The sequence below is a fragment of the Puntigrus tetrazona genome, chromosome 10 (assembly GCF_018831695.1).
Source record: "Puntigrus tetrazona isolate hp1 chromosome 10, ASM1883169v1, whole genome shotgun sequence".
Lineage (NCBI taxonomy): Eukaryota > Metazoa > Chordata > Actinopteri > Cypriniformes > Cyprinidae > Puntigrus > Puntigrus tetrazona.
The window spans coordinates 8,496,597-8,518,066 of record NC_056708.1 but is presented as its reverse complement, the minus strand read 5'-3'; the positions used below and the strand labels follow the sequence as shown (position 1 = coordinate 8,518,066).

At 37.2% G+C, this 21,470-nt stretch overlaps 2 protein-coding genes across 6 annotated transcripts in view; both read left to right on the top strand.

Annotated features, from left to right (window-relative positions):
- The window catches only part of cadm2a (cell adhesion molecule 2a), a 1,030,129-nt gene that overhangs the window by 514,423 nt on the left and 494,236 nt on the right, over positions 1-21,470 (top strand). The window lies entirely within an intron of this gene.
- LOC122352883 (inositol polyphosphate 5-phosphatase K) lies at positions 76-19,595 on the top strand. Of its 3 annotated transcripts, XM_043250623.1 has the most exons (13): positions 76-334; positions 3,283-3,927; positions 5,387-5,494; positions 5,692-5,800; positions 7,143-7,259; positions 9,840-10,015; positions 10,263-10,374; positions 11,076-11,185; positions 11,258-11,468; positions 11,702-11,839; positions 15,080-15,145; positions 15,376-15,480; positions 17,397-19,595. In XM_043250623.1, exons 2-13 carry the CDS (start codon positions 3,287-3,289, stop codon positions 17,856-17,858), a joined length of 2,355 nt encoding a protein of 784 aa, XP_043106558.1. In that variant the 5' UTR covers positions 76-334; positions 3,283-3,286; the 3' UTR covers positions 17,859-19,595. The 3 variants fall into 3 exon arrangements, with proteins under 3 accessions (XP_043106558.1, XP_043106559.1, XP_043106560.1); XM_043250624.1 differs by lacking the exon at positions 7,143-7,259; XM_043250625.1 differs by lacking the exons at positions 7,143-7,259; positions 9,840-10,015; positions 10,263-10,374 and having other exon boundaries at positions 77-334.

Sequence of the window (21,470 nt, the reverse complement as noted above, 5' to 3'; positions counted from 1 at the left end):
TATGCTGTCCTGTCATGTTAATGCTCCACGTGTAAGTGTAACATTTCCATTCCGCTCGTGCTGATGCGGATGATCTTCCGGCGCCTTACGTCATTTTTAGTCAAACAATGTCATTACTAGTCAAGTGTCTGTTTAGGATGTTTTACACACAGGTTTCGCTACCTTTCCTATTGTTCTCTTGGGACTGACGTATCCACTCTCCATCACTCATTATCACACCAGTGGAAGAGAGAGAGTGTGTGTGTGTTTGTGTGTGTGTGTCCTGTAGAGAAGCTCACACCATACACACACACACACACACACACACTTGCGCCGGTGCAGAGAAACAGGAGAGGTAAGAATTATTTCGATATAAACCTAATTATGCTTTTAAAACGAAACATGGGTCGACGACACAACATGCGATTGGAGGTAGTCTCTTACTGTGACGCTCATCTGTTTGAAGCGCGAGAGATGCGCGTGACATCCTTCACCTCGCGACACTGCAGTGTATAAACAAGTGTCGTCGGACAAACAACTTTAAAAAAGATCTAGCTTGTCTATCATAGAGACTCGCTTTCATTTCTCGCTATTTCCATAACGCAGATGTCCATTCCATCAGCTTGTGAAACGGTGAATTATCTGCTGACTCTTAATTGACCAGCGAGGACAGATGACCTTGTTCATGATAATGTTTCATTAGGCGCGTGGCTGGTGGAAATGACGATTATAATACACTCGAGATTTTATTTGATGTCCAGCGGGTTGTGTGGGATTTTTTTTTGTGACACATGACTACACATTGATTATTTGGACAAAATCACATTAATTTCAATAGTGTATTCATTATTAGAATATATTGGCTAAAATTGATTTTATTAATGTGTTCAGAAGAGTCATTGACTTCTTTGGGTGAAATCTGCTTTTTCAGTTTTCTCACAATATGTGTAACCACTCTGAATCACTATCGTCTATCGTATATCATCTGATACAGAAATAATATATCCAATATTTATTATTAATAATGATGCTTTGAAAGTTCAGGATAGTTTCACACCAACCTTTCTCTTTATCAAAAATGTTTAATTTTTTTTTTTTACCAAACTAATTTTGCATATACTGCAAAAATATTGTTTTCTTTCTGTTAAGCTATGACTAATAGGATAAATAGTTGAAATATCATGATTGTGAGCAAGAAAATATAAGCACAATTAATTAAAATTCTATAGAAATAGAACAATATTTATAGGTAAACCTGCAGAGCCTGTGACCTTGTTTAACTCATATCAGATGAACATGGCAGATGTAATTTTTTTCTAGCCATTAGTCTTTTTAATGACCTTTTATGACTACATTGCAAACAATAGTGAAGCACAAAATAATTCATCAAACAGCAAGTGTAAAAGGTAACACTTTAATAAACATTAACATAACATTTTATGAATATATTTTATTTAAACGTGGCTTATTTCAGCCATTGCCATAATTTGTCATCATTAAAATTTTTGGTGGTGACCTGTTTTCATTATGCCACCCTATTATAGTGCACTAAATACTGTGTGAGCAGATGAGCTCTTATATTACCTGACTGCATTAAACTTCATTAAAGCTTTTTTTCGTTGAATATCCAAACATTATTTGGTTAACACTTAATTAGTGTAGCATGCATAAATATACATTCAAATAATTACCGTGAAAAATCAATGAAATATCAAATACTGTTTAATATATTTTCATATATATTCATATGTGATTCATATGACATCTGTGTTGCAGATCATTGTGTTGCAAACATTAGAATTATGATTTGCATTATATATAATCAGTTATGTACATAACAGTTCCTTTTCATAATAATGATGAATGATCATTGTTTATGATTTTGATATGAATTGTTGCATCTTTGGTGTAGCATGTGCACAGTATACCTGCATGTTTAGACTGCCCATGTAACTCTGTTAGGAATGTTTATATCATTCCGTAAGATATAACTCATGTATTTGAGAAAGCATTGTGTCTTCTCACCAAAGATCTGTAAAAGCTTTGAGCTTTTTTCTGCATCAGATGCAATAGAGAGAGGCATCATTGCTAATGCTATCTGATGGCCATTATCCCTAGCACTTTCTTTCAAGATTGTGCTATCGATCAGAGACATTCTTATTAAAGGAAATATTCCGGAATGTTAAATTGAAAGAATGGAAATGTTTGGAAGGGAGATGTTGGGACTGAAAGTTGTTGCCAAGCAACAGGAAAGTAGATCAGGACAGAGGGGGGAGTATATAGCTGTCATTTGAAGAAAAGAATTGATCTTAGCTGATTGTAGTTCACTGATGTCAGCAGTGACGTCTCAGGAAAAGAAGAAAGCAAGAAGGGACAGGTACATAGTGGGGACGTTCAGCCCTGGCTACTGTCCAAAGCTCTTCACACACTCAGCCGTCCCCTGCAGACAGCAACAGTCTCTGTCTTTGACCGTGGGAGAAGGCAGAGGAGTGTGAAGGACACACAAACCCAGGTCTCTCATCTTACTCTGCATTCACAGCATCTATTTTCTGGTTTAGCCACCCTTTCCATATCGTCCTTCATGCTTTTACCTCCATTTATCAAAGGAATGTTCTGGGTTCAGTATAAGTTGAGCTCAATGAACGGCGTTTGTCGTTTAGGACAATGACATAATGCTTTTTATTTACACATTTAACCAATAATACATTAAAAAAGATGACTCCTGATAATGATTTTAAAATAGTAACATTTATTAAAAGATTGTTGTTTGATATATAACTTTATTATTATTTGATAAGGGAAAAATAAATATTTGCTACATACTAATATTTGAAAAGCAAAAAACCCGCCTAAAATAGGAAATTATATCACAGAGAGGACCCTGGCAGACCCTTATGATTGTGTGAAGGTCAATAAAAAAAAATATATATATATATATATATATATATATATATTTTTTTATAAAGCAAATTTAGTTCAGAATTTTTACATTTCATGTTCAGTTTGTAGAAGAAAAATAAAAGTTTTTATTTCATTTTTATAAAATTATACCTAATGACATTTATTCAAGGTGTAAAGAAAATATATTAATACTTTTTACTTGATGGTTATACTACATTGCATTTTACAGTCTGTAAATATAAAATTTTCTTGAAAAAGATAATAATATTTATAATAATACTTCCTTAATATTGTTTGTTTCTATATGTCTTAGACCAAATTAATGTTGACTACCAGCAAAGCAATGCATCGAACCTGGATCATTCCTTGAACACTCTATGGCTGTCTGTATTGTCTTTGCAGGTAAATGGATCCAATGCAGCCCATTCAGAGCTGCTCAATACCCGAAGAACAAACTGGTTTTCCAGGACTTAAACCAGTCCCAGCACTGCTTGGAAACCCTTGCAAGGTGGCCTCATCCTCACACTGCCAGATGGTCATGACTGGAAACCCACCAACATCAGGACAGACCCCGGCACTGCAGACAAACTCAGCCGTTCAGGAGAGAACTAGACCAGACTCCACCACACAATCCACAAAAAGCATCAGCATCAGTCGACCCAGGCCTGCAGCACTGGGCACCAAGACATCTATCAAAGTCTCCAGATCCAATGAGCCTTCACTGCAGGTTAAAGTTACAGGAATGACCAACTTCCTGTTGCACTCCCCTGCCGAGTCACCATTGCCTTATTACAGCCCCCAAAAGCCGCTGAGCCCCACTCCTCAGCTTGGTTTCAACCCCCCGACACTTCCAAGCCCTCCATCACAGCATGCCCGAGCTAACACACACAATAACCTAATTGCAAGACCAATTCCCATCCCAAACCCTAGCCCCTCATCTAACCCCATTCCTCAACCAATTCCAAGTCCTGAAGCACATGTATCAAACACAGGAGACACTACTGAAAAGAAGTTGAACAAGACCATCAGCGAGGAGGGGGATTTCAGGTGAGACTTGTGAATAATTGTACAACAGTTCTTTTATCTGGTTGAGCTTCTCTCCTAAAAATGCTAATGCAAAAGTGTGACAGCACTGAGACTTTTCACTGATTGTTTGGGCACTAGTGAGATTTTTTAAAGCTCTTTCTGTAGATTGCATTGTTATGCCAGGAGGTGGCAATAATGGCTTTTTTCATGACTGAGTCATGGAGTCATTCATCGCATTGATTCATACAAAAAAGGTCTGCTTCAAAACCTGTGCCATTGCATCAAGGGCAAATAGTGAAATAGCCTGAAAGGGGTCCTTGTGAACTCCCTTGTGAAACTTTATGGCATATGGGATCTTCTAAACTTAAGCGTATGCCTTGGCCATTGTAAGTCCACAAGTTTGCTAAAATGCTAATTAATTTATGAACCAAACAAGTGGCTGACTTTATGGGCAAATTATTGAATTATTCATATAACCAAAGCGCTCTAAAACACTGATCATTCACCAACAAAATGAGTTAGTGAGAATTGGATTATTCAACTGATTTATTAAAAATTATTTCTCATTCACTCTAGCAAGTGTGGTGCTTTTTAAATATTTCTCATTCTCAATGATATGATAGTAGTCACTCGTTTCTGCTGGGTTTGCTTATAACCACTGGTCTGAGGGGAGAGAATCTGTCGGATTAAGGCAGCATCTGGTGGCTCAACATTTCACATCTTATATGTGATTTTGCATTTGCTGATCAGAAGCTCTAAATCGGAAAAGGACAATCAGATCTTCAGCACTTGGAGAAGCTTATTGGTTATACTTCCATTGCTTGAGCCTGAGATGACTTGTGGTCCAACGGTTCCTGGTGTCATTAACTCATCATGGAGCTGAGTTAGCACATGCTGAGAAATCAGTTAGTGGTATGCCAGCATAATAAACATAAAGAACACATACCAGCACAGGTAAGATTTTCTCGTCCCTTAAATCAGCGTAATATATCTCAGAGCCTGGTGACAAAATGGACATGGGAGCATTGAGTTGGCAACATTCCTACATACACACATGTGCTCCTGCATGAATTCTAGTCTGTAATTTTTGACAACATAGACAGAACCCTCATAATGTGTAATGCTTTTTTTTTATTATCATCGTGCCTCTAATTAGTTAAAAGCATTCAGCCTGTTTTGGAAGCTATTAAATATAGCAGGTGACATTATTCCCAGGCTTTTTGATTTGAGCAATTTTGATGACTCATATTACTATGACATAATATAAAGGAAAATATGACCATGGATTTAAAACTACAGCCCTGATCTAAAACATAGTGGCACCACATATATCCACCATAAATAAGAGTAACTGTGAGAGAAAAGCCAATCAAATTATATATGTATAATAGCTGTCTATGTAGTATAGACAGAGTATAATTGTTTCATTTGTTCTATAAAAAATTTACATGAAGTGCACAATATGCTTTATTTCTCTTAGAGTGCATATTGTCACATGGAATGTAGGCTCTGGTATACCACCAGATGACATCACTTCTTTGTTTGGATCTGGCATTGAAAATGGGAGCACTGACATGGTGGTTGTCGGGTAAGAAAATGTTGCATTGTTCAGTTTTATACCTTCCATTATTGTTACAGAATTAATTAACCTTCCACTACATTCTCTGTGTGCTTTGCCTATGTTTTCTCATTTAAATGTCCCTTTTGCCGTCTTCCCCTGTTTGCCCTTGTTTAAATGGTATTCTTTGTGTCCTCTGTCTTTTTTGTCTGGCTTTTTCTTTTTAGACTGCAGGAAGTAAACTCTATGATAAACAAGCGGCTGAAAGATGCTCTGTTCATAGACCAGTGGAGTGAGCTCTGCATGGACACACTCAGTCGTTTCGGATATGTATTGGTCAGTATGATATATCAAATGTATATCGACTTTAAAAAAAACAACTTTCATCATTTACACACAAAAGAAGATATTAATGGCCGTCAAAAATATATATTCCGTAAAAGAAATAAATCATGTTGCTATGTGGTCATTAAAATGTTCTTAGCTTTCCCCATTGCAGTTGCTGGTGTGTTTTGTATAGTTGTAAGGGTATTGCTAAGAGGTTTCTGGAGTTTGTCCACTGACTGGCTGAGAAACAGATGAGACAGAACCAAAAAAAACTATTGAGATATAACAGATGAAGCATTGCTTCAAACTTCTGGAAATAAATAGCATAAACACAGGTCGATACTATGTAGTGCATATTAACTCCCAACAAGCTCCATAACTGGCAAATGTGTTACACATCTTGTTGCATATAGCCATTGATATGATACATTAAAGATATGAAGCAGCTACCGATGCAATGCAGTGTGATCTAATTTAATTTGATTCAAGAATGTGTGAACCAATGCGATAAGGTAGAGATAGTTCACTTTTATTTCTTTGCTTCAAATGGATAGCAAATCAATTTAATTAAATGCCTTCTGACTTCTAACACCTTGGTCTCTGTAGTGTTGTGATGTGTCAGTGATGAAGAGAGAACTCATTTGAGAAACAGTTTAGAGAGGATAAATCAGTCTACATGAAATATTGGTCCCTTTCTAAATAATAAAATAATAGCGTATCTACTAACAATTATATATCAAAGAAATATTTTTACCAATGCAAATATGTTAAAAACAATGCACCAGTGTATCCAAGTTTAATAAATTGGTGCATCGTATAGTTAACTTTTATAGAAAATACACAGATGCAAATTCCTAAGGCACATGTATCCAGCAGCAGTTAAAGTTAAAATGCCTTAAAGATGGATTACCACTTAACAACAGTGGATTATTTGTGGATTGTTGTGATGTTTTATCAGCTGCTTGAACTCATTCTGACTTCACCTATTCACTACAGAGGATCCAAAGCTGAGCAAATGATGTAATGCTAAATATTTTTACTTTTAAATACATTTTAGATAAAGAAACAAACTTATGCATCAACATTTTATATGGTCTGAGGTTGAGTACATTTTCATTCTTGAGTAAACTATTGTTTAGCAGCCTTACCTTACCAGTTGTCTGTTGTTGTGGTTCAGTATATTTTCTGTATATTAAAACCATTTCTGTTAAAAACAGGCAGTGACAGTGTTGCCACATTGTGGACAAACTACAGTGAACTTATAATATGTAAACCATAACATGTTGATTTAGATTGCATCCAAACCACACTGATGAGGAGTTCAATTTCAAATGTGCTGATGTCTCTTTAGGTGGCATCTCAGAGGATGCAGGGAGTTTTCTTACTGGTTTTTTCCAAATTCTGCCACCTTCCCTTTCTCAGAGGGGTACAAACCCAAAGCACTCGCACTGGGTTGGGAGGCTACTGGGTGAGTCAAGCAAAGACCTTTGGCAAAGAGTGTATAACTTTTAAACGCTTATTTGATCAGTGATTGTTGTGCTGTATTAATACTTTTATGTCAAACACCAAATATCTGCATAATGTCACAACTCCCACTGTGTGATGTCTTGGTCATGGTGATTACAGGAAAAGCAGAGTCAAAAAGAGAGCATGGAAATGAGTCCTTCTGCAAGCATGTTTTTTTTTTTTTGTATGTGACAGTGAGCATGTGTGTGTGACCCTGAGTATGTTGTTGTCAGCATGGCTCCAGGCTCATTTTGCAGTCTCCTTTGAGTAGGGCACAGTAGGACACGTAGCAGCTCTGTTTTTGATCTGTCTTCCAGTGCACAAACATACACACATACATTAGGTTCATCTCTGTTTGATCTAACGCAGACTAAACACACAGACAGCAGCAGCTCTCAGTTCTCCCCACTGCGTTACACAGAAAGACTGAGCACAACCCATGGGAACCGCAGCACCAGCGCTGCTAATAAACTACAAGTCTCTGCACAGCCCATTTCACGCTTGACTGCACAGCACACCTGTCCTTCTCAGCACAGTGTTTAAAGGAATAGTTCGTTCACAAATAAAAAATTGGTTATTATTCTGTCATTTACTCATGTTGTTCCAACAATAGTTTAGATGTCTGTCAAGCTCTAAAAAAGATGTGCAGGCAGATTCATTCTGGTGAATTTAGCCTGTTTACCAAATAGCTTTGTTTGCGCTTCATTCTATAACTCTTTTTAGAGGTTAAATTGTTACCCAGTAGATGGTAACAAGCAAGTCTTATCATTGAATCCTTTACTCAACAAGCAACACAGAGGGCTTAAATTAAACCTACTAGAAGGCAGGTTTAACTTCAGATTAACATTGTCTCCAGTCTTTGTGCATCAAAACCATTGGTGGCCTTTGTAGATATGAACAAAGAAGACTGTTAAAAATAGATAGCAACCAATTTTTTTGTTGATTTTGACGGTTCTTTTGGATTATTGTTATGTTGGAAGATCCAGCCATGGCACCTTCTGGTTTTCTGACCAAAAGACTATGAGTTTGACCAAATGCTCATGTTGCATTAAGAAAATATTGTCACAGACAATATAATGTATGCAGATTGGACCATTTCCTGCTGATTAGAATTCTTACACTGTAAAAAAACAGTTGAGCCACCTTAAAATTTTAAGGTAACCAGCTTCAGCAGATTGAGCTTGAGTTGAGCTATGTTGAAAAAACTCAAAAGTCTGCTGAAGCTGATTGCCTTAAAATTTTAAGTTCGCTCAATTTTTTTTTACAGTGTATATTGTCCTAATGGTGGTATTGTAAAATAATTTAGCATTAATGCTTTTTATGTACTAATTTCTTTTTTTTTTTTCAATATGATGGGAGAGATTCCTAGGCATTCCTTTTTTTATTGTGTGCAATAACCTGATGTGTGCAATTTACTTTGCTTGCTTTAAAAAGTTCTCTCTTATTCAATAACCTTTTTTTTTTTTTTTTTTTTTTTTGCTGATTTAAGACTTTATTCTGCTGCTGTTGTTTTTCTAAGATTTGCTTCTTCGTTTTAAAAGCCTTACAGTTTTAAGTTTTATAGGCAACCTCTGTCCTGCTAATTAGCAAAGTTTATTTTAGTTCAGGATTACATTGTCCAGTAATTTGTACTTCTAAATCTGTGTTTCAGAAAGCCATTTTTACACAAAGATTAACTATTCTAGATTAGGCCTGTCTGGAAAAAACACCCCTAAATGTTGTTTGAAATGAGTTTAATTATCCTTTATTAAAATTTGCATGACTAAAAGGCTCATCAGTATGGTCAGTGCTATTATTATTTTTCTAAGTTTGCTATTTTTTTAAGGTTACAACAAAGCATATCTACAAATTTTCCTCCCTTTTTTAATACCATTTAGCATCATTTTCCTGAAGATGCTATATTAAAAAGAGAACAATAGCTTGATATTATTATTTTAAATGTAAGATCAAATTATATAATTTCAAAATTGAATGAACATCTTCCCCTCACTCATTCAGCAGTGTAATGGCTAATAAATTGATATTTATTTTATTTCATATTTAGTTTCATTTACTTACATTTTTACTTACAGCTTTATTTCAATTTGTTTTTATTACTTTATTAGTGGTTTTAATAGGTTATTAATAGTTTTAGTTAATAACACTTGCCAGTCAGTACAGTGTTGATTCTTTTTCACGAACCAGATTTATTTCAATTCAGTCTCTTCATTCGTGAACGAGATGGCTGATTCAGACCCAAATAACCGAGCCATTCTGTGAAAGCTGTGTGTTCATTCAACCAATTCCAACCTTGATTGGTACTTGCTTGGGAAAGAACTACATAAAGATAAAAAAAATCTGTTTGGTTCCATGGGGAAAGAAAATAAATAAGAACATTATAGTTTGGAACAGCATAAGTATGAGTAAATGATCTCCTTAATAATGTTGTTTTTTTTTCTTTAACCATTAGGGCATTCACTTAAAAACACCTTACTGTGGAGTCCAGAGCTGCTGTATTATTAATGTCTTCCCATTACACTCTGTCTCTATATGGTTGTCTCAGGGGAATAAAGGGGGTGTAAGTGCACGCATGATGGTGTTTGGACACCCTGTGTGCTTCCTTAACTGCCACCTGCCGGCTCACATGCGTAATCTGGAGCAGCGGATGGAGGACTTTGAAAGCATCCTGCAGCAGCAGCAGTTCGAAGGCAGCACAGCTGTGGGTGTGCTGGATCACGAGTGGGTACCTGGAAAAAACATTTCTTTATTGCCTAGGCTTACTTTTGTATTAATAAAACTACAAGTGTGTTGCAAAACAACATTGTTTTGGTTGAGGGATCCAAACTATATAACGTTCTTTTAATACGATTTTTAATGTGTATTTGTGCATTCATTTCATTAGCTTTATACAAATGTACTTTGCACAGATTTGCACACTTTGTAATTGTCCTATTGAGTTCACCGGAAATTATGTCATTCTTCACAGTGTGGTGTTCTGGTTTGGTGATCTAAACTTCCGAATCGAAGGTTATGACATTCACGTGGTGAAAGGTGCAATTGAGAATGACAAACTGCCTCTTCTGTGGGAAAAAGATCAGGTAAAATAGCTATAATGTCACAGGTTGCTTGGAGACCATCATCGCCCTTGTGTAAAAGAAGTGCACTTAATTGTATTACATGACTAGAATAGATTCTAAAATGAAGAGACTTAACTTATTTCCAATAGGTTTGGAGCCTATTTATACTAAGTGGAGCAAAAAAAAAAATCACGCTTCACTATATTCTATATTAAAAAGTAAACTACTTTCATAACAGGTACTCTTTTTCAAAAGTATGCTTAATTTACACAAGGGGGGCCCTGTTTCAAATGCTGAAATTTTCCCAGATGTGGTTGTACAGTGTTCAAGAACACCAAAAATTGTAAGATTAATTTAGAGCGAGGCTTCAGGTCTGCATCAAGTGTGCCATTTGGAAAAGAGCCATAAAGAAAACTGATTGCACAGGTGCATGCGATTTCAAGGGTGTGTACAGATCTAACTGTTCAAGCAATGTCGAACATATCAGATAAGCATAGACAATTGTCCTTGTCTCAATCACATAACACCAGATGTCTAGAGATCTTGGGAGTATTGATTTTCATTCTTTTACCACTAGAGGTCAGTGTACTACATGTATAAGCAAACTCGCCAGATTCAGCTCTTCAGTGCATGTGCAAATCGTGTTGTGATGTCTGCACGATTAAGTTGTTGTCTAAAAGATAATGTGAATGAACAGACTTTTTGTTTTGTCTTTGTCACAGCTGAACATGGCAAAAAAAAGTGAATCAGTTCTAGAGGGGTTTTCAGAAGGACCTCTGAATTTCCCACCAACTTACAAGTTTGATGTGGGGACACATACTTATGACACAAGGTCTTTTGAGCTGTTTTACATGAGTATTTCTGTTTCTCTGGACCCTCGTTTAAACCTGTCTTCCTTTCTTAGTGCAAAAAAGAGAAAGCCTGCATGGACAGATCGCATTTTATGGCGTCTGCGCAGGACAGGCTCCCCTGTTCCATCACATAATTCTGCACTTCAGCGGGGTTTGACCTCATGGCTGGGTGGTGCCACCAGAGTTTCCCAGCATTTCTACCGCAGTCATATGGGCTTCACTATTAGTGATCACAAGCCAGTGTCCGCCCTCTTCTCTTTGCATGTGAGTCTAAAAATGGTTGGAAAGACACTGGATAGTCTGTGGGCAGTATTTTAGGCCTGTCATGTGAGGTAACTGTTATTGTGACTCTTCAACATTTAAAGTTTAAAAAGTTCCATGTCGCCGTGGCAAACTACTGATAAATTCAATTTACTTTCTCACAGATTTTCATAACATCATAATATATTCATAATACCTACAGTTAATTCTGTCCCATCTTCCTCTGTCCTGCTTAGTTTCCCTTTAAGGTGAACTTACCATTAGTGACACTGGAAGTGGAGAAGGAATGGACCAAGTTCTCTGATGCTACAGTTAAACTCTCATTGGCCCATGGCTTTCAGAGGAGTTCATGGGACTGGGTGGGACTGTACAAGGTAATAAATGAAAGGCATTTTAACATTAACTTCATTAAAGCTCATCCTGTCCACAATTTCTTTTGAGAAATTACGCACATTATGTTATTAAAATAATTGCACAATTACAGTGGCATTACAATAGGTTAATCTTAATAAAGGTAAAGTGTATCATTATTGTCAATATTTTTACTACTCCTGGTAAATTAGCAGGTAGTCCTGCCCCCAAGCTCATGCAATTGGTTGAGCCAGTGTTGCTATGTTGGGCAAGTCAGGAAAAGTAAACAAACAGAGCAATGTTGTGAAAGAACCACAGAAGCATAGCCTTTTGTTTTCAAGGAAATTAACCTATACATAACTAGTTATTGTTGCATATTTTTATCATAAATATAAATTGAACAGCACATTAAATTCACAAAATATATTATAAATGATTTTGAAAAATTGTGTAATTATTAGGGAAATACCACCATAGAATACAAATAATAATAATAATTATAATAATTAGTGCTATCAAACAATTAATTGTCATTAATCACATTCAAAATATTTTTTTGTGTACATAATAATTGTGTGTGTACTGTGTAATTATTATTTGAGAAAAGTCAAAGGCCAAAAAGAGATAAAAATGTATGCAATGAGAAGGGAAATCTTTTTTTCTTAAATAATCTTGTTTTGCTTTTATTATTTTTCTCAAACCATTCCCAGATATTTTTATCTTCCAATTATTTTTAGATAATAATACTAGAAAACAAGACAAACATCAATATTTTTGCAGTGTATATCATGATTTGTGAGATATTGTAATTACTGTTTTGTATCCTAATTTTCAGACATAATCGCAGCTAACAAAAATAAGTTGTCAGAACGTTTTTTTAGAGACTTTTTAACCAACGTTACAAGAATGTTAACAACATTATAAGAATGTTGAAAAAAGAAGATGAATGATGTTTTACACTTATATTTACACAACCTTTAAAGAACATTAGTGAATGTTTTGGGAAGCTTCCCTGTTAGCTGGGATCTCAGGTAATTTTATTCATTGTCAAAAAGAATAACCTTTGTATTAGAAAGAGACTTGCTTTCACTTTCATTTAAATCAAAACTGTTGATTGATTGTATAAATACGACGTTGGTTGCCGGGGCGACGCTGATCAATTCCTGGGACGCTCATCACACTCACTTCCCAAGCGTCGTCTTGGTTCTGCAACGATATGAGAAAGTAGGGGAGAAATAGGGGGTGAGTGGGGAGTAATCCCTGACAAACCTGCAAAAGCTGCCCAGATCCAAGAGAGGCCGTCTGCGTTGGCGTTTGCCGCTCCAGCCCAGTGATGCACAACGAAGTGGATGAAACCATTGGCCACCCTGGCGTTGGTGTCCTTGGCTCGGGCCATCCACTGTAGGGCGTGGTCGGTTACCAGTGTGAACCTCCGGGCCAAGAGGTAGTACCGCAGCTCCAGGACTGCCCACTTAATGGCCAGGGCCTCCTTCTCTACTGCCGCATAGTCTCTCTCGATTGAGGTCAGCTTCCTGCTTATATAAAGGACTGGATGCTCCTCACCTTCCTGGACCATACGGCTCCAAGTCCCGTGTTGGAGGCATTCGTCTACAGCAGAAAGGGGCAGCTGAAGTCTGGGACTCTGAGGACGGGTTCCGACGTGAGAGCCCTCTTCACCGACTGGAAAGCTTCCTTGGCTGGCATCCACACTACCTTCTCTGGCTGCCCCTTCCTGGTCAGGTCTGTCAGGGAGGCAGCTATAGAGGGGAAGTTGGGGATAAAACATCTGTAATAACCCACTAACCCCAAGAAGGTTCATACCTGGAACTTGTTTTTTGAGGCCTCTGGCTTTCTGGACTGCCTCCACCTTCTTTTGCTGGTATGAGGCCCCTCCCCACTTATAATCCCAAGTACTTGGCTTCGGTGAGGGCAAGGTGGCATTTGCGGGAGTTGGAGATGAGCCCGGAACCCCGCAGCTCAAACAGCCCCCTCTGCAGGCACTCCAGGTGGTCTTCCCAGGTCTCTGATTGCATGACAATGTCGTAAAGATACACTCAATTCTGAGACCTCATTTAGGCGCGATGGAAGTTGTTACAGAAGCGGAGGGTGCCGTCTGGTTTCGGGACCATAATGATGCGACTGGACCATGGGCTGTGGGACGGCTAGATTACCCTCAACTTCAGCATTTGTTGGATCTCTGACTCTATAGCCTGCCGACGAGCCTCTGGGTCGTAACATTTGTTTTAGGGTCTGGTTAAAAGTCTCCACTAAGCCATCGGTTTAAGGATAGTAGACTGCCTCCTCAACTGCTTTACCCCCAGGATCTCCCTAGGGATCCCAACTTGGCTAAACAGTATGAAAGACTCATGGGCGATGAATTTCCGCAGGGTAACTGCTTCAGGGTACCAGGTGGCGTAGTCGACAACCACTAGGATGTGTTCATGTCCCTGGGCAGACTTTGGCAGCAGCCCCACTACGTCCATCCCGATGCGGTCGATGGGCACCTTGATGACTGGCAGTGGTATCCCCAGACTGGGGGAGGGGTTCTCAGAGAGGTCTGCTGGCAGGTTGAGCAGGCTTGGCAGAAGCGCTTAATTCGGCCTCCAGGACAGGCCAGTGAAAGCGGTCCCAGATCCACTGGATGGTATTGTCGGTACCGAGGTGATCTGCCATAGGGTGACCAGCCTCCATTTTGCAGCTGGGTACCACCAAATGTGGGAGAGGATGGGGCTCGGGCCGGACATCCTTCCCCTCCAGGACTTTCATCATCCGTTCACCTTCACTTCCGCCTCCAGAGCTCCTGTTGGGGGACCAGCATGGAGGATGCAGCCTGCCAGTCACCAATCTTGCCCTGATGGATGGCAAGGTGCTCCACGATCTGTTGCTGGCGGATGCTAACCTCGGTGAGCCTCTGAATGGCCTTCTCAATGAGGGAGGAGGAGCATGTCGCTTAGGTAAAAAAAACTGAACAGACAGAAAGGTGCATGATGTTGGTTGCCAGGGCGACGCTGATCAATCCTCAGGACTCTCCTCACAATACATTAAATTATTATTATGATATATATTCAAAACCTATGATACACTGCAGATATTTGATTTTTTTGGTTTCATTTAATTTTTTTCTATTTATATTTTAATATGATTTTTATTTGTCTGCTGCATGTTATTTTATGTTATTAAATTAATTTCTTCAACTGTTAATTAAAAAATACCCCTCCAAATTAAAAGCAACCCATCAAATCTGCACCTTTACGTTGTTTTAGGTTGGCTGTAAGCATCACAAGGATTACGCTGCATATGTGTGGGCCAAATCTGAGCATTCTACGCAGGTAGGACATAGCATTTGTTAGTCGTGTCCATAAGTTCTGATGAGATCAGACAGGTACTAGCAGCCTGACCCTGAACTGTACATCTCTCTGTGTGCACTGGATAATCTTGGATTGAACTCTTTAAGATTAGGGAATGAATGAACAGTATTAATACTAACAAAGAAGATTTATTGTGCAGCCAGTGCTAACTATGATTATCCTTAATTTGTTGTTTTATTCATGACCTTCAGGTGACGTTTTCTGAGGAGGATTTGCCGAGAGACCCAGGAGAATATATTCTGGGATATTACAGTAACAACACCAACAGCATCGTAGGAGTGACTGAACCATTTCAGGTTCACACTGCTCTTACACAGCTACACTCTGATTCATATCAAATGTTAATATTAGTTTTGTTTGTACACACAGCTTAGTAGCCCTGAGCATGTTGTTAGGGCATGATGACTTTGTGTTCTGGCATTGCTATTGTCAACATTTGAAGTATTGATTTAAATCCTGGACATGTTTTGTCATTTGAATGTCAAACTACATTTTAGATGCCACACAGTGGAAATTAGACAAAAAATACTGCAGTTTGAAACACAATATTCTGCTGTTTCCAAAAAGATTTAAGCAGTAGAGCTGGTATTAGAATGAAACCAAAACCACTGTAGTTAAAAAATTCACATGCAACATTACATAACTCGTATTCAACATTCAATATATAAGATATATCTTACAGAGCTTCTTCTAGTCAGAAAAATTCCCATTTAGACAGACAGAGACCGACTGACATGTAACTGACAAAAGCTTATTTTGCTTTACATGCTGATTATGGGCATTTAAATCAGAAATAAATTAGACCACAATAATAGAATCAAAAATCTCAGTTGGTACAAAAACCTTCAGATAATACTGCAGTGGTCCATAAAGAGCATTTCTGAGTGCAGAAAACTCATAAATTAAATGAAAATGTGTGTAGACTTCCCAAAAGTACTAAGCACTCATTATTTCATAGAGAAAAAAACTTAACAGAAGACTATAGTTGCTATATATATGTATATATATATATATATATATATATATATATATATATATATATATATATATATATATATATATATATATATGCTATATAGTTGCAAACGAAAGGCGTCTTGCAATACCATCACAAAAAGGTGCAAAATCACTCTTGCGCACCTTCACCTGGTCTGTTCCTCGCTGGTGGAATGATCTGCCCGTTGCCACTAGGGCAGCAGAGTCACTAGCAATCTTCAAAAACCAACTCAAAACTCATCTTTTTCATTTACACTTGACCCAACATCGGTAGCACTTTCTTCTTCTTCTGCTCTTTCCTATCTTGTTCTTTCCTATTCTTTAAAAAAAAAAAATAAGCCTCGTGTCTGTGTTAGGTAAGCCAAGACCCCACTCAGAGCACTTATGCACTACTGCCCTTTTGTTGATTTAAATTGCTTCTATTGTCTACCTCATTTGTACGTCGCTTTGGATAAAAGCATCTGCTAAATGACTAAATGTAAATGTAAATATAATATCCAAGATTTGATTACATAATCATGTATGACTTTCTTCCTTCTCTGAAACTCCATAATAGATGTTCTGAAAAAGTGATGGTCTGTATTCAGTCATTCATTTGAATTAATGTAGACTGAAGCTTTCAAGGAGAAAAAAAACACTTTAAATTTTCATAGACCATTTTTTCTAAGTCTGCTGAAATAATATGAACAAGTGTTGTAGCTGACACCAGCTTATCTGTGTCAGAGAGAAGATGAGCGATTAATCTGAATCGAGACTGAGACCAGAAGAAGGTTGAGTTTGGGTCAAGTCCAAGACTGAAGAGAGGTCCAGACTGAGACCAGAAGAGAGATGGGTCTGAGTCTGGACTGAGACCAGAAGAGGAGTGAGTCTGAGTCAAGACCAGAAGAGAAATGAGTCTAGATTAAGGCCAGAAGATATATCAGTCTAAGTCCAGTCTAAGACAAGAAAAGCACTTTGATTTTAAGACTAAGACTAGAAGAAGGTTGAGTTTAAGTCAAGACTAAAACTTACGGTTACGGCTCCATGACAGGGACAACATTCATTGTAATTGAGAATGGAAACATGGAAACAAGTCTCCATTTGTATTTTGTGTAAGAAAGTTATGAAGTTTGTGTAAGATGTTAAGTAGGACTTTAACTTCTACGTAACACTTAAATCTTTAATATAAAACTTTTTTAAGATTTAAAACTTTTATATTCTTTGTTTTTCTTCACAGGTGCAGCTCCCCTTGTCCATGCAACCTGCACCAGCATGTCAATTGCACTCTGACAGTTCTGACATCAGCTCTGAAGATGACAGTACACTGGTGCTGTTGGCCCCCAGCTCTCGTAGCCCCAGCCCTGGAAACCACGGCAACAAACGGCATCACCAGAAGCGTCAGCGTAGCCGCAGCCCTGCCGTACCAGCGCTCTCCGGGACGCCTCTTTCCTCCCTACAGTCTCTTAGCCTGTGCCCTCGTCCTCGCGATGGCCCAGCACGGAGCTCCTCCCCTCGCCCTTTGGCCAATGCCAAGAAAGAGCGTCTAGTTTCTCCAGACACGTTAACCTCGCCCTCCCTCAGTCCTCTCAGTCCACGGAGCCCAGTGTCCCCCGTCAGCGCTCCAGAGGCTCTCATAGCAGCCATTTTAGGAGAGCCCAGGCCTCCTCAGATAGGAAAAGCAGGCGATGTGATTCTCTGACCGATCCCCCCTTCCATGTCAATTCATTAGACTTTAGCAGATATCATAATGCAACTACTTGAGAGAAACTGCCTTTTAGACCTACAGCTTTTTGTGCTCTCATCCCTTGTTGTACTTAATCACTTCACAAACTTATTCTCGGTTTTCAGTGGCTTTGCCAAAAGAGATTCAACTGGTCTATCTGTTTTGCATTATTTATTAATGATAGATTATAAATGGTGACAGTACAACAGTGCACATCAGCCTTATAGTGCAGGACAACCTGACTCAAGGTAAAACTGCCCTTTTACCGTAGAATCAAAACAAACAGTGATGTCAGCATTCATCTCAGCCCTTTTCTTTTAACTTTTCATTGACCAGGCTTTAATGGTTGATGTCAAGAGGGTTATTGTGGAAAATTAAACAACATTATACTTTTCAGTACTGTACTTATCTATAAGAAATTATAGGAAGATTTCTTCTTTCTTTTTTAAAATTTAAAATCCTGCTTATTGCTTTAACTATGGTGTCTTTAATCATTTGAATTTAGAAAACTACCAGTTTAGAACCACTGTTGATGTCGAAGACCATATTTAAAATCAGGTTTCAAAATTTAACTCAAAACCTATATATAAATAAGCCAATAGAAGCCCTTTTTTCCAATATATTTTATTGGGTTTTTCTCAACATTAGAACAAGACATCTAACCATCTGAACAATAGAAACCCTTTTACTGATGTACTCTCTAGTTGTATGTGTATAGATATAGACTACACTACAATTCAGAACATTAGGGGTTAGTAAGATTTTTTGTTGTTGTCTTTTTTTTAAAGAAATTAATACTTTTATTTAGTAAGGATGCATAAAAAATGATGAAAGGGAGACTAAAGACAATTATAATGTTACAAAGGTTTTCTGTTTAAAAATGCTGCTCTTTTGAGCTATTCATCAAAACAAATCTATCACAGTTTCCACATCTTTCAAGCCGTTGATAATCAGAAATGTTTCTTCAGAAGGAAATCAGCATATTAGAATGATTTCTGAAGGATCATGTGACACTGAAGACTGACCACAAACCTTGGAGTGGTCAGTGTATGAGACAAAAGACACCATTGTTTAACAAATATAGTTTACTAGTCAAATCATGGCCTGTTTAATGACAGTAAAAGATGTACATGATTTTATAGGAAAATATATTTATTCAAAATTCTAAACAAGTATTTCAAAATTCATTCAACCCAGATAATTGTTGACACATTGGCCTATCACTGCTGTTAGCCGCTCATATCATCATAAATGGATTTAATAATATATAAGTACACATACGATTAACACCACCATCCCAGATTTTACAAGGTACACATTAACACCAATCATGCTAGGTTTTGTTAAGCCGATAGCTATGGGCAGAGCAAACATTTGACATGATCGGCTGAATGAAGATCCCATCAGCTTTACTCATAGCATTTTGTGTCATTATTTGAAACATATGCGCATAACATTGTGCAAAAATAAACACATAAAAGACAAGAGTTTAACAAAAGTCTAACAAATGCAGGACTGATTTTTCTCTTATACTCATGTCTTAAATCATTTGGCTTAAGAGCAAAGAACACTGAGTCTGTCTATAATCATTGATTTATTGACGTACATTGTATTTTTTAATCAATTCAAAGTCAAATGTTTCCCTGCGGCATGACTGTCCTCATGAACAAGGACACAATGTTATACCCTACAAATAAAAAAATCTCACAAAGACTTACAAAGTCAGCTTTTTTAATAATGGTTAGTCTATCAAGAAACTTTGAAAATGAAGAATAAGAAAGAATTAAAAAAATATATATGTTAATAACTTTTCAGTTTATTAATAATTCCATTAATAATTCATATGAGGTCTAAGCTCTGTGTCAGAGTTTGGAATGGGACTTTCCAGACCTGGAGGTGAATAGACACATTATAAAAGCAGTGTGATCTCTTAGAAGTTCAAAAGCCAGCAGCAGACAGCATAGGAGTTTGGTAATATATTGTGAGGTGTTTGACTGATTTCATGATTGACAGCAAATGTTGCACAACTTAAAGTTCATTTTGAAAGCATCTCCCTCAGGCAAAAAAAATGTCATCTGGCTCCAACGTGATCATACATAAGAGTTATGTATCCAAAACCTTGCCAGGTGCAAGTTCATGTCATTCCTGTAAATAAATGCACCAAAGTGAAACACCCTGCGCTCACTTAGAGAAAGATTTGATAAAGGGACAAAGAAAATTATTGTTTTGTCTGTATGATATTCCTTTAATGCAAAACTTAATACTTAGCAGAATTATTGTCAAAACTTTTTCAGTTTTTTCTTTTTTTTTGTGGTTATGTTACACACACCACACACACATATAACATGCAGCCTGTAATGTATTATATAGTATATAGATAATATAGCCTATCCGCTGCTTATAAGAGGGGCCAGTGTTTAGAGAGTCTCCATGGTTGTTTTAAATGCCAGAGCTTGTTTTGTTCAAAAACACTTGCAAATGAATGCTCACTAATAAGGAAGATTTTTACTCTTTGCATCATAACGTACCAATTTACAACACAAAAGACAATAACGACACAATGTTGTAAGCACTACTTCCTGATATCAAATACCATAGACCAAGTGGCCTTGCATCTAATTCTTCTACATGGTCTACAAATTAGAAGTATAATTAATTAGAAGACAAAAATGTTTGAGATAGAAAATATGGGATATTTTTTTTACATTTAACTTAAACTTGAGATACAATATTAAACAGTTAAGAAATAATCAAAATAATTACACATAAAATATTTAATATATACAAATATTTTAGATATTAAATATATAAATGTTATCATAAATATAAATATAAACTGTTTTTGCAAAAAAGTCAGATGTTTTCATTTTTCACACAGCTTAAGTGCTACTGTGATTAAAACAAAAAGACTTTCCAAAATTAAAAAAAAACTTAATTTAAGTTTTCAAGTGCTCAAAATGTAAAAAAAAAAAAAAAAAAAAATCAAAATTAGAAAAATGCTAATAGCATTTTCACATGTGGTCTACAACTTTTGGATCACTCATATCTGGGGTTAGGTATGAATTGACAAACTCTACAACCTGCAAAGCCCAGGTTCCCTGTACCTTCTGGCACTCTAAGAAATTACTGCCTACAGATTAGACGGGATAAAAGAAAGTGTGACAGTGCAATAAAAGCACTGAGTGAATAACCAGTTATGTTAACTGGTTGTACAAAGAATAAACACACATATACATTCATATATACATATGCACATTCTTCATGCTACCTAGCAACTTCATAATCTTATGTAACACAACAAAACACTCACCCCCGACATACAGTAATTAGCAAAGTGGTGAGACAGGCTTAACAGTTCTGCTCGCAAGCTTTGGTTTACTTACATTTAATACGCTGTAATACAAAAACTAATGCTTTGCTCAACCAGGTCCAAAGTGCACCTCCAAGACTGATAGACATTCCTGGTGTAGGTTACACATGGTTTAAAGCAAAGTGCGTTTTACAAAAAAATTCTGCATTACATAATCATCTTACCTTACCTTAATATTACGACCTTTTACATTTAAAAAAAACACTTTATATTGTTAC